Source organism: Vipera berus, assembly GCF_964194415.1.
Source record: "Vipera berus genome assembly, chromosome: 10".
In the NCBI taxonomy this organism is placed as follows: domain Eukaryota; kingdom Metazoa; phylum Chordata; class Lepidosauria; order Squamata; family Viperidae; genus Vipera; species Vipera berus.
This window is the reverse complement of record NC_138213.1, coordinates 4,620,345-4,633,508: the sequence shown is the minus strand read 5'-3', so window position 1 is coordinate 4,633,508 and position 13,164 is coordinate 4,620,345. Positions and strand designations below refer to the sequence as shown.

Here is a 13,164-nt window from a genome sequence, read left to right as displayed (position 1 = left end):
AACAGTGAGGGAACGGCCCCCACTGCCTGGCCCAGAGACCCTCCTTCTGCCAGAGACCCTCAGATCTGTCCCACTCCTGCCCAGGCCCCCATAAGCACCCTTGATGCGAATGATGTAGAGCTGGCCACGCCCACCCAGTAGGCCATACGCACTCTAGCCACGCCCACCCAGTAGGGCACGCCCACCCTGGCCATACCCACCCGGCCCCCTGAGGACAACCACAATGCTGATGCGGCCCTCAATGAAATTGAGTTTGACACCCCTGACCTACATCATGAAATGCATATTTTAATATATTGCAATGTTTAGAAATTCTTCCCCCAAAGCAAATGCTAGATCCTAGATTTTTTTTTTAACCTTAGAAGATAGCATTAAGTCTTCAGTGAAAGAAAAAAAGATCGGAGGGGTGGGTGGGTTGGATGGATAAGTAATATTTTCCTAATAAATTAAAAAAACATATTTAATGTCCAAGGTTCCAAGGGAACTTAGAAGATCCTGTTACGAGTCTAATTCTTGGTGTGTTTCCTGTGCAGACTTTGTGGATTCCAATCTTTTCCTTCAGCCAATAACAGAAGAACGTGCATCTCGAACCTTATACCGTATTGAGCTCCTGAGAAAGGTACGAGAGCAAGCTGTCCGCCATCCTCAGCTCTGTGAGCGATTAAAACTTTGTCAGCCAAATCCAGACTTGCCCGTTTGGTGGGAATGTGGGACCCATGACTGGGATTTATTGGTTGGCGCTGCGAAACACGGCGTTAGCAGGACGGATTACCACATCCTCCGCGATCCTGAACTTTCCTTCATGTCAGCTCAGAGGAACTACAGCCACAGTAAAGTAGCGCTTTCGAGGACTCCTACTCCGCTCTTACAGCAGTACCAGGCGGCGTTGTCTGCATCTCCTCTCGTGCCTCAAGCCAGGCTGCCTGACGTGAAAGGGAACGTGCTTGAGGACGCAAAACCTCATGATGAAAACCACAAAGAACCTCATTCTTCCGACGAAGAGTCCGCGTCTCCCGAAAACGTGCCGATGGGAGTGAAGGCAGAACCGCCGAGTCCAAAGAATGGCTCACCCTTCCAGGCTGCAGACCACAAGCCTGTTCCGAAGGCAGATAGCGACAGGCGCATGGTTGCGGCCAGGACGGAACCCTTAACGCTAAACGCTGCTTCCAAAAAGCCAAGATCTGGGAAGAGAGGATCGGACTCTAGCTCTGATTCAGACTCCGATTCAGATAGATCGTCTTGTTCTTCCAGACCCTCTTCGTCTTCATCGTCGTCTTCTTCCTCTTGCTCTCGTTCCAGATCAGGATCCAGCTCTTCATCTTCTTCATCTTGTTCTTCAGCGTCATCGTCCTCCTCCTCCTCTTCGTCCTCTTCCTCCTCTTCCTCCTCTTCTTCCTCTTCATCGGAAGAGAGTGACAGTGATGAAGAGGAGGCACAAAAGAGACGTAAGTGCCTTTAAAAAAAAAAGCCCTCAAAAGCTGATTCAGAGAAAGACATAAACTACCTTTTCACAGATTTTCAGATGAAGCGTGGTCTTTTGAGTCATAGGTAATGTGTTTTAGAAGGACAAAGAAATTATCTAACCAGACTGGCTGGGGGGAAATTAATCTTGCTTGAAGAACAAGGAAAATATCTGATGAAGTCGTCTATAGTCAGAAGAGAATGAGAGTTCGGTCTGTCATTAGTCTTGTACTCCATACAGAGAACAACTCTGCATTACGGGCCTCCCTTTTCTCTTTGCCCAATGTCTCCCTATTTGTACAGAATATTTTCAATATGTCGTTTGCTCATTCTCAGATTTGTTCCATGCTGACCTCTCTTTTGATGTAAGGTTGTTCTTTTAATTTGCATGAAAATTGGTACATTTTCAATATGGATATAGAAACACGTCTTTAAAAGTTGCAGTGTGAATCCGGGAAAGCTGCACAGTCAGAAAATGTATCTGCACTGTAATCTTCCATAGTGTTTGTGGATGGGAAAATAAGTTCCAGATTACTCCGGAATTATTATTATTTTTACTCTTTAAGAATAACGTTTATAGCGCAAAACAAAAAAGGTTAGGTAATTATGTATTTACAAAGACAATATATCAATAGCTAGTTAATCGTTTCTTACAGTTCCATCCAGTAAGAAAAAAATTAAGTATGGAGCTAAGATTTTTCTGATACGATCACCAGAAATTTATGCCATTAAGCCACATTCTGCTTTCCTTGATGGCTTGCAAAAGAAATTGGTAGAACGTTTTGTGGCTAGCATGAAACATTCATCAGTGCAATTTAATCTCCTTTAATTGTTTAGGTACAACTTTTTAATGTTCCTGTGCTCATTTTTATGTGCTTGGTGAACAGATTCTCATTTTTTTTCTTGCAATTGTGACATGGTGTATAGCGGAGCAGGCATTATTTGTCCTATGATTTAAAAACCAGTATTATTGTTGTCCTGCATCTCAAACCAATTCCTTCTAACTTAATTTCTCTCATCTGTCAAGCAAAATGCATTTACCAATAGCCCTCGACTTATGACCTCAGTTGGCACCAGAATCTCGGTCATTGAGCAAGGTGGCCATTGGCACCTTGCTTAGCGACCACTCAGTGACTGCACTCCTGGTGGTCAAGCCATCTCACAGGTTGTTAAGCAGATGGAGCGTCGGGTAAGGAGCGCGAGGGATGCCTTGGCCAAGGAGGCCCTGGAAGGCATCTTCTTCCAGCCTGGCCCTGGTGCTACCATTGAAAAATGCCACTCGTTCAGTGCCGACGTAATTTTGGCTGGTTGCTGAACCAATGTTAATTAAATCGAGGACTATCTATCCCAAAGGGTGCTTTATCCAAAGTTCTGAAGAAGCTTCTTGGATGAGAAGTGAAACGTTTCCAAGGAAAATAGTAAAGACGTCCAGTTGCCTTTTGGGAAAAAGCACCTTTTTGGAGAACCATGGCCTGGATGACTGAGCGCCTCCGTAGACGTTGAGGACTATTTGTATGTCCTTCAGAATTTGGTGGGCAGGGAGGGCGAGGAAGCGTGTTGTACAGTGGTGCCCGTCAAACCTCTGCATAGGTTTGGAGTGTACTGTTGTTACTGATTATCTTAAACATTTCCTCCAGGCGAAGGAACGGCTCACCTGAAAGTGTACGATGAAGAAAGCGTAGCTTCCATAAGCACCATGCAGGATGAAACCCAGGACAGTTTCCAAATGAATAACGGAACACCAAATTCTAATTGTCTCTTACAAGGTGGATACATGTTAGCTGCTTCCTACTGGCCCAAGGTAAAAGTTGTAGCCAAATGCTTAACTGCCATGAAATGAAAATTGAAACGTTTTTCCACTTCAGGTTAAAAATCATGTCGTAGTTCAAAAAAAAAAATAAAAATAAAAAAATAGCGGAAGGAACCTTGGAGGTCTTCTAGCCCAACCGCTTCCTGAAGCGAGAAGACCTGTAACATTTCAGACAAACGGTTATTAGTAAGGTGTGTGCTTTCGTCCCTTTGACTGAGTACAGTCTGTAATTTCTCTCTGGGTAGTTTTGGGGTAAAACAGGAAATGAAGGGGAATATTTGCAGCTCAGGGTTGGAATGAGGGGTTCTTGGTGTTTCCTTGCAGACGTTTCCTGAGCCTAACTAGTAACATCATCAGTGCTAGAGTAAGGAGTGTAAAACGGGAAAGAATTCCTTCCGGATCTAAACTGTTCAGAGGCATCTTTTCCGTGTGCTGTTAACGCGCTGATGGTTTGCAAGTCGCGCTAGTCCTGAGAGAGGGGAAGATGACATTCCTAAGCAGCCTCCTGTTTCTTTTAGGATCGGGTTATGATTAACCGCCTGGATAGCATTTGCCAAACGGTCCTGAAAGGTAAATGGCCTTTAGCAAGGAGAAATTACGAGACCAACCCTGTGGCTTCCTTCTACACCACCAAGCTTCTAGACAGCCCAGGGGCGGCGGGGGCAGCAGCTGCTGCTGTTGACTACAACGAGCCCGGCCTCCCGACCCCCCCAAGCGCAGACATTAAAGAAGAAAGCGACCAATCACCACAGATGTCAAAGGTGAAGAAGCATGTGCAGGAAAAGGAGTTTACAGTGAAAATCAATGACGTATGTTTATTTTTATCGCCTTAGGACCTGATTGCGATTGCGGTGTGCAGCATGCTTTATCTATAAGTGGCTGCCTGCTCTCAATCTTACTTCCTTGGCCTAAATACTTGCGGGTGTTTTGAAGCAGCAATTTTGGAATTATTTTTTTTCCCTCTATCTCTCTCTTTCTCTTTTGAGAATCTCGTTTTCAAGACCTAGCAACAGCCTAGCATCGTTTCTTGCTCTTTTGCAGTCTTTCTCAATGCTTTTTCTGGCACTAGTTACTTTCCAAAGTATGGCATCTTTTATTTTAGAATTACCTTTTTTTTAAAAAAAAAAGGGGGGGTGGGTGGGAGTTTTCGATTAATTATAATTTCAAGTACCCTTAGCAAACCATCAGAATAATTTCCGTAGCTCCTTAGGTTTGTACACTGGAGTTAGCAGGTAACACACTCATTAATAATTCAACCTCTTCCAGCTTGGTCTCTGGATTGCTATGGATTTCCATTTTCGATGCATATCTATAAAAGTTACCTAATGCATTTGATACTGAAACTGGCTAAGTGCAATGGTTAATACGGGTCGTCCTCGACTTATGACCATAACTGAGCCCAAAATCTATGTTCCTAAGCGAGGCAGTTGTTAAGCGAGTCACTGCAGGTGCTAAGTGAATCTGGCTTCCCCATTGACTTGGCTTGTCAAAGGTCTGCAAAAGGTAATCACGTGTCTCCGGGACACTGCGACCGTCATAAATGTGAGTCGGTAGCCAAGCGACTGAATTTTGATCACGCGACCCTGAGGAGGCTGCAACAGTCCTAAGTCTTTTCGGTGATGTTGTAACTTTGAACGGTCACTAAACCGAATAGTTTTAAGTCGAGGACTACCTGTGTTGTCCTGTGGGGATGTGGAGGGGCCTGGAAGAAATTCTGCATGTAAATCCTAAACAGAGAAAAATCCTTTTTTCTTCCCAAGGAAATCGGCTAACTCTTGACATTTGCTTAACAGGAAGGTGGTTTGAAATTAATTTTTCAGAAGCAGGGCCTTCCTCAGAAAAGGCCATTTGAAAGCGAAGATGGCCTATTAGGACAGCAACAGTACCTCGCCAGGCTACACGAGCTCCAGAATGCTTCAGAGACGAGCCTTGCCAATTTTCCAAAGTCTTTGTCAGAGTCGGGTAAGGACCAACTCAGGAAATTGCAGGAAATGGTGCCTGTAACTTTTTATTGCCATTTTTACAGTAGTTTAATAGGATGGCTTTATCAGATGGGGAAGGGACGCTTCAGAAAGCTCCGCTGAGTCATAGTCTCTGATAGCTTCAAAGACTTCATAGCATTTTGGAAAGTCCCACAGATTCACTGGTTTTTCATAGAGTGTTTCAGGCAATATAAAGTGCTGCATGTTCTTACACACACACACACACACACACACACACACACACACACACACACACAGAGGGAGAGAGAGAGAGAGAAAATGCCAAAGTGGAGGTGACTGGTGTCATGGGCTCTCCAGTGTTGTTACATGTAGCCAGCTAATGGGTTTATTATCTCGGTGCCTATCAGTGCTACTTTGGTGTCAGGGCTAACCTTTCTTTGAACTTTCTCAGCTTCTTTCATGTGGCCAGGCAATAGCTTTTCTTTCTCTGCCTTGTACTTCCTTACGAGTTTTAAAAATGGGTCACAGCAAGGTTACTTTTTCCTGCACTGGCTGCTTTTTTTGATGTAACTACCAGTGTTCGTAGCGCTATATGAGTCAGCATGCTTGTAACATAGCTGGCATAGAAGCCACACCACCAGGACAGCCAAGTATTGACGGTGATGAAAAAATCCTTCGTGTGGCTAAAATTGTTGACATGTATCTCCACCCTCCCATGTCCCCCTCCCCCCATAAAAACCAGGGATAAGAGGCACTGAATCAATCTATCCCATAACAGCTAGTCAGATATTATTATTTTTAGTGTTATGCCAAGCCTGGCACCCCAGAAAGCAACTGGAAAAATAAAAAGTTGATTCTACAAGTAATTTCTGAAAACGTTAATTTTAACTTTTAGATTTATAGTCTTGCTTCATTAGTAGCCCTGCAGCAGTCAGATCACTCTGGGAAAAGGCTGGGCTGATAAAATAATTTGCAGAAAAATGCAACACTCACATTTCTATATTTTAGGCAGCCACTTGACAAATCAATTGTAGAGCCCGACCAAGGCGTATTGTTGCTGTCCTAGATTCTGTCTAGAGGTTTGATCGTTGTTGTTTCTTCAGCTGATAATTTTATGTTCAATTTCATTAGGAACCTCTAACCAGTCGATAGCTTGTGCAAATGGAGTAATTGCCGGTGATCAGCCTGCAGTGAAAAAGAGGAGAGGAAGAAGAAAAAATGTGGAAGGAGTTGATATCTTATTTTTAAATAGAAGCAAAACGCCTAACCATGTGAGTAAATCTGGGCTGGTATTTGAAGCAAATTGAAATATTAATGAGGGCTTTGGCATCATAAGGCCAACAAGAAGGAATTTAGTAATATGCAGCAAAACTAATATGTCATATTAATTTTGGCATTAACCCTTAGAACGGGGGTCTTCAAACTTGGCCCTTTTATGACTTGTGGACTTCAATTCCCAGAATTCCTCAGCCAGCCTCATCCTCAACTTGGTGTTTGTCTCTCTCTCTCTCTCTCTCTCTGTGTGTGTGTGTGTGTGTGAGAGAGAGAGAGAGAGAGAGAGGAGATTTTTTACAGAACTAAAAGCCGAATGTGTAATTACAGTAGTTGCCTTTCCTCACAAGGCACCTTTCTATTTTCTTGCAGGTTTGTCATGGTGTTGGTACCCCTCAGGTTGGTCTAGGCCTAATGCCCCCTCTTCCATTTCCACCATCGCAAGGCCTGTGTGATGCAGAAAGCCCCGTTCCAGTTATTAATTTAAAAGATGGCACAAGGCTTGCGGGTGACGATGCCCCTAAGAGAAAAGATTTGGAAAAATGGCTTAATGAACATCCTGACTACGTCGAAGATTTAGGAGCCTTTATCCCTGTGAGTAGTTTTATTGGTGTAATGGAAAACAGTGGGTTGTTTTGGTTTTTTTTTGCACCTCTGATGGTGGTCTTGAGAATTTACCCTGCCTTCTGTGTGAGTCACATCTTTTAATGTAGATTTTTAATTGTGGGCATGTATAGACATAATTGGATTTTGCCTAGTTTGGAACTATTTAACTTATGAAATGCAAGATTATGAGGATTAATTTATTTTAATTGGGGTTTTATTTATACAGGGATAAATTTAATCTTTTTTAAACTTGGTTTTTAACTTTTGTATTTTTGGTTTTTAATTACCCTGTAAACCGCCCTGAGTCCTCCGGGAAAGGGCGGTATATAAATGTAATAAAATAAAAATAAAATAAATATCAAATATGTTATGCTGCATAAATACTTGAAAACAGATTGAAGAGCATTTAGTGACTCTTTTTTATTACTATTTTTTTAAAAAAAAATCTTGAATAACAGAAAATGCAGCTTCACGAAGGAAGACCGAAACAAAAAAGGCACCGTTGCCGCAATCCTAATAAACTGGACATCAATAGCCTTACTGGGGAAGAACGTGTTCAGTTGATAAACCGAAGAAATGCAAGAAAGGTAATATAGCTTTGCTAGAGTAACTATTTTACCATAGACCACAAATAGTTGTTAGGCTGTTTGTTCAACTAAATATAGATAGTCCTCGACTTAGGCCAAAATTGAGCCCCCAAATTTCTTTTGCTAAGTGAGACATTTGTTAAGTGAGTTTTGCTCCATTTTATGACCTTTCTTGCCACAGTGGGTAAGTGAATCCCTGCAGTTGGTAAGTGAGTCTGGTTTACACATTGACTGTTTGTCAGAAGGTAGCAGAAGGTGATCACTTGTCGCCGGGATGCTGCAACCGTTGTGTGAAAAAAGGGTCATAAATCACTTTTTTCAGTGCTGTTGTAACTTCGAACGCTCACTAAATGGACTGTTGTAAGTCAAGGACTCCCTGTATGTAATGCAAGTAAACTGAGAAATATCCTCCTTGTTTCTGATTTAGGTAGGTGGTGCCTTTGCTCCACCTCTGAAAGACCTCTGCAGATTCCTGAAAGAAAATTCTGAATATGGTGTAGCTCCTGAATGGGCAGACGTTGTTAAGCAGTCGGTGAGTATAATAATTAATAGGTGTTTCAGCAGCTAAAGTAGAAGATTAACGGAAGCATTGTAAATCCTTGGTTTTGGGGGTTTTTTTTAGGAGTTTGATAAAAAAATTCTGGGGCTCACTTGGTCTGCTGACAAAAGCAACAAACAGACATAAAAAGCGCTTTTAGGTCTTAAATTGAAGTACATGGAAATGACATTGACTTTCCTCAAAGATTACCGAGATAATAGATGTGACTTTGTATTAGCTTAGTGTTGCTTGTTTTAATTCATGGTAGTGTTGCATTTAATTGCACTGAATCGTGATGCAGAGCAGACAATTACACAGCATAAAATTACTCATTTTTTCTCTTCCCACCAGGGATTTCTTCCAGAAAGCATGTTTGACCGTATTCTCACAGGACCCGTCGTTCGAGAAGAAGTCAGCAGAAGAGGAAGACGGCCTAAAAGCGAAATTGCCAAGGCAGCGGCTGCAGCTACATCAGCAGCAAACGTCCCAGTCACCCCTTTGCTGACCAACGGGCTGCTCCCGGGGGTGGATCTCTCAACCCTGCAGGCCTTGCAGCAAAACCTGCAAAATTTTCAGTCGTTACAGGTGACCACGGGTTTAATGGGGATTTCTGCTGGTCTGAACACAGCGGGTGATGCGAAAAACATGGCCGCTGTCTTTCCCATGTTGCTTTCAGGAATGGCTGGTTTACCAAATTTGCTAGGGATGCGAGGACTCCTAACCAAGTCTACTGAATCTGCTTCCGAGGAGAAGAAAGGACAGGACCCCAGAGAGCTGGATGGAAAGAGAGAGAGGACAGAAAGCCCACATGCACATAATGGCGGAGAAAACTCCGTGTCGGGTTCTCCTTCGACATCCTCGGCGGCCAGCACCACGGCCAGCTCCTTAGCTCTTAACCCTTTACTATTGTCCAATATACTTTACCCAGGAATGCTTCTCACGCCAGGCCTTAATCTCCACATCCCAGCTTTGTCCCAGTCGAATATTTTTGATGTACAGAACAGTGAAAATCATGGCACAGGCTTCACCAAGCCTCTGGGAGAGAAAGAAGAGAATTCCAGGGTTGCAGATGAAGAAGGCGGCAAGGGGGAAACGGAGCCGAGCTCTCGCAACGGAAACAGCACAGACGAAGCTTCGGAGAAAGCAGACGCTTCTTCCGGCTGTGACAGTATCTCTTCCTCCTCAGAGGAGGAGGAGGAGTCAGACTCCAGCGATGAAGACTGATTTCCCCCAGACTGCACTTAAATTATAAACTGGTTTTCAATTTGTTCTTTCGTTATTTTGTTGTAAATAACACAGTGTTGCGTGAGTGCATCAGTAATTTACTGACCGAACATTTCAGTATTGTTTAGGAGTGCAAACTGCTTTCAAAAAAAAAACATTTTGCATGTAATATTTCTTGAGGTTCCTTAGTTCCTGAAATTCTGTGTACTATCAAATACACAATGGTGTAAAAACAAAAACAAAAATTACAGGAAAAGGCATTATAATTTTGGGTGGGGGGGAATTTTTTTAAAAGAAAGCTTAGTAAGAGCTGTATATTTAATATATTTGCGGTGAACACAGTTCTTTATGCGCATTATTGATTTAATCTGAATATAGTTTTACAGCCTCCTTGACACTTATAATTTACAGATCAAAACTCAGCAATAATTTGGGCAGCTAATGAATGTCATGAAAGCTGTAGAATCTACATCACCATCCATTGCTTTAATTGTATGGAAATGATCTGGTGTTATAATGCACTGTTGATGTTCCCAGTTCAGGTACAACTGTGTTTGAAATAAAAAGTTTCCCATTCGGCCAATTAAATTGGCTACTTGTTACCTCAGCTGAGTTAGTTTAGAAAGTTTACATTGATTTTTCTGCTTGTTTTCCTATATGCTTCGCTTTTTAAAAAGCATCCTGTGTGTGTTAAATTTGGCAAGGGAAGTTATCATTACCAGTTGCACTCTTTTTCCTATTAGCAAAGGGAAAGCTTTTATTTAAATTATCCCTTTCCTGTCTTCAGCACCATGGGTACTGATTTTAAGTTTCGCTCCATCTACAGCATTCATGTTGTTGAGGAGCTGTATCCACATGTTGAAATAACTCAGAAGTGCCACACTAAACACTGCATACTTCACATATAAGGATTAGATCCTTGCAAAGTTACACTGTTTGCTTTGTTTGTCCAGGTTTCTATTTCGTGTTTGTCATGTAACCTCTTGTAGTTACTAGTTCATAATGGTAAGGGAAAATGTAGACATTTTAAAAATATCTCACTTTTACAGATTTATATATATATATATATATATATATACACACACACACACACACACACATACACACACATATACAGATATATATATATATATATGTGCGTGTGTGTGTGTACGTGTGTGTGTGTATATATACATATCCCCCAAAATCAAGTTTTAGGGTATATTGGATAATTTTAATAATGCTGAGTTGCCCTGTAACTTTTAAAGCACTTTTAATTATAATGTGAGGAAAGAATACCATGGAACCATGATATAAACAGTGTTTAAAAGCGTCTGTTTTAATATAAATCCTTAGAATCTTACTAGTAGAATTAATCTTAACATTTGAAGTGTGATAGGATTTATTATTATTATTTTTTTGCTGAAGCTGCTATTACTCTGACATGGTAGAATCATAGATTCACACCACATGGTGGAACTGACTGAGATGAAGTGTGGGATTGTGTTAATCTCATTTGCGGTCCAAAATAGGCAAAAATGTTGATGGAATGGATAAAACGTACCGGCAGTATAGTCAATGACAAACCTCTTCAAAAGGGAATAATTTAACAAAAGCTGTATTTTGATATGGTTCTATTTGCTTGCTTGTACAGTAAACAAGACTGTGTTGTTTTTTTTACCAAATCTTTATCAATAAAAATAAAATTTGTACATGCAAAATTGTAACTCCCTTGGGTAGAAGGCAGTATTACATGTAATTTACACAATTATAAAAGTATCATTTGAATTGTGCTGGTTATTGTATTTCCTCCTCAGAATAGTACTTGTCTGGTCCTTCATACAGTGTCTTAGCAATAGTCAAAACATGTCACGAGGAAAGGGGTAGCAATTTTTCATCATGATTACTACATATTTAATATTTTGCCCTTTGTAATATAGCACTTTTGTTTCTTGTATGTATCCACAATATAGCCAAAGTTTTCCAAACACAATTGTTGACTTAGTCAATGAGTATTTCAACAATACCACTTTGTACCATCCCCCCAACATACCTGCCCCCCCAAAAGAAAACCCTAAGCATAATTTTTAATAAATTTATGAAATAAAGTATTTTCCTAATTATGGTGAAGTGAATTTACTTACCAGTCTAGTGATCTTTATCTATAATAAGGCAATTTTACAGTTTCAGCAGTATGGCTGGTACAGATTTGAATATGAAGTAAAGATTGTTTTTAAATCAATATCAGTTGAAAGAAGAGAAATACGTACTCTTGTCAGCTAAAACAATATGCAAGTGTGGCTGCACAACGAATTGTAAGAATCTTCATTAGAATTACAATACTGAAATTTCAGTACAAACATCCAGGATGGTGAAGAAGTGTATGTTGGTAGTGACTAAAATAACTTTAGTTGTTATTGCCTTGTATTCCTATTCCTTGTTTCAGGCTTCATGATCCGTCTTAGTCCTGTTTTTTTTTTCTTGAACATTTTGCAATATTTGCCAGTTGTGTTTTGTGTAGTCTGAATTTGCTTTCTTGTAGTTGAACAAGCGTCTTAAAAGTTATTTGTAATTTATTGAATTACTTTCTATGATGTTCTATAGAGCAAATGGAAGTTTAATTATTTTTTATTAAACATATTCTTTGACAACCCACGATGTTGGTCTCACTACATTGAAAATACCTTTTTGTGACACCTTGTCACACAACAAAAATTGACAATGAGACAATTCTGCATTAATTTTGAAGGAGGTTCTTGACAAATCATGTTTGCAAATTCATGACACGTCACTTCAAAATGTGTATGTTCTGTGAGTTTCTAGTTACATACTTGAGATTTAGCTAGAGGGAACACTTAGCTAAAAACTTCCAGAAATATATTGAAAATAATTATGTGATCATAAAAATCAGTTGGGCAACATCTGATTTTTTTTTTACTCTTAATGTCTAGATTTTACAACTCCCAGGATAACTGCCCTTTCCATTGGCCACATCCGCTGGGGCTGAAAAATTCCCAAGTTAGGGACATCTGGAAGACTGAACATTTAGTGAACCTTGCACGTTAGGAAAAGCAGCTTTAGCACTTGTATTAAATTAAACTGCAGCGGACATGATGCTGCTGCTCAAGGATCCTTTCATGCAAAACCTCCCCCCTGGGGCATAATTTCAGAAGAAGGGCGAGACAGATGTAACATGTAAGTTTCCTACTGTAGATAGATAAATAGGCAGCTGTACCGTCCATTACATGACTGCATCCCATAGGGGCAAAATATCTCCATCTTTGTATTAAAGCAGTACACCAGGTAGAGGACATCATCAGTAATACTTTTAACGTTTAATAGGCCTAAATATAATAGCATCGTTTCAGCCATGGGGGTGGGTGGGTGGGGTGGATTTAGCCTTGTTCTGCACGGCCTGAGATTCCAGCAGCTTTTGATGCAGGTGTAGCCAACCTTGCAGGTTACACTCAATCACGATGAAGTTTTGCAGCCAGGTGTTTAGAACAGAACGGAACAGCTGGAAGGGACCTGGGAGGTCCTTCTAGTCCAGCCCGCTGCTTTATTTCAAAGCATCCTTGAACAGGTCTGATGGGTTTTGTTTTAATTATTGTTTTAATGTAATTTATTTTCTGTATTTGGGCACTAGGGTTTAATTTGTTTTTAATTTCTGTATTTTGGGTATTTTGGTATTTATGTCCCTGTTCACCGCCCTGAGTCCTTCGGGAGAAGGGCGGTATACAAATC

The 13,164-nt window shown here is 40.9% G+C and overlaps 1 protein-coding gene across 8 annotated transcripts in view; it reads left to right on the top strand.

Moving 5' to 3' along the window:
* The window catches only part of CHD9 (chromodomain helicase DNA binding protein 9), a 48,884-nt gene extending 36,809 nt beyond the window's left edge, over nucleotides 1–12,075 (top strand). For 3 of the 8 annotated variants that reach the window (XM_081335749.1, XM_081335754.1, XM_081335756.1), the window contains 9 exons: nucleotides 534–1,445; nucleotides 3,099–3,262; nucleotides 3,790–4,080; nucleotides 5,065–5,233; nucleotides 6,346–6,485; nucleotides 6,859–7,080; nucleotides 7,551–7,679; nucleotides 8,107–8,211; nucleotides 8,569–12,075. In XM_081335749.1, coding sequence (XP_081191875.1) covers nucleotides 534–1,445; nucleotides 3,099–3,262; nucleotides 3,790–4,080; nucleotides 5,065–5,233; nucleotides 6,346–6,485; nucleotides 6,859–7,080; nucleotides 7,551–7,679; nucleotides 8,107–8,211; nucleotides 8,569–9,441 — 3,005 coding nt within the window. In that variant the 3' untranslated portion in view covers nucleotides 9,442–12,075. The remainder of the gene's footprint in view (nucleotides 1–533; nucleotides 1,446–3,098; nucleotides 3,263–3,789; nucleotides 4,081–5,064; nucleotides 5,234–6,345; nucleotides 6,486–6,858; nucleotides 7,081–7,550; nucleotides 7,680–8,106; nucleotides 8,212–8,568) is intronic. The other 5 variants (XM_081335751.1, XM_081335755.1, XM_081335753.1 and 2 more) reach the window with 4 other exon arrangements.
* The last annotated feature ends 1,089 nt before the right edge of the window (nucleotides 12,076–13,164 follow it).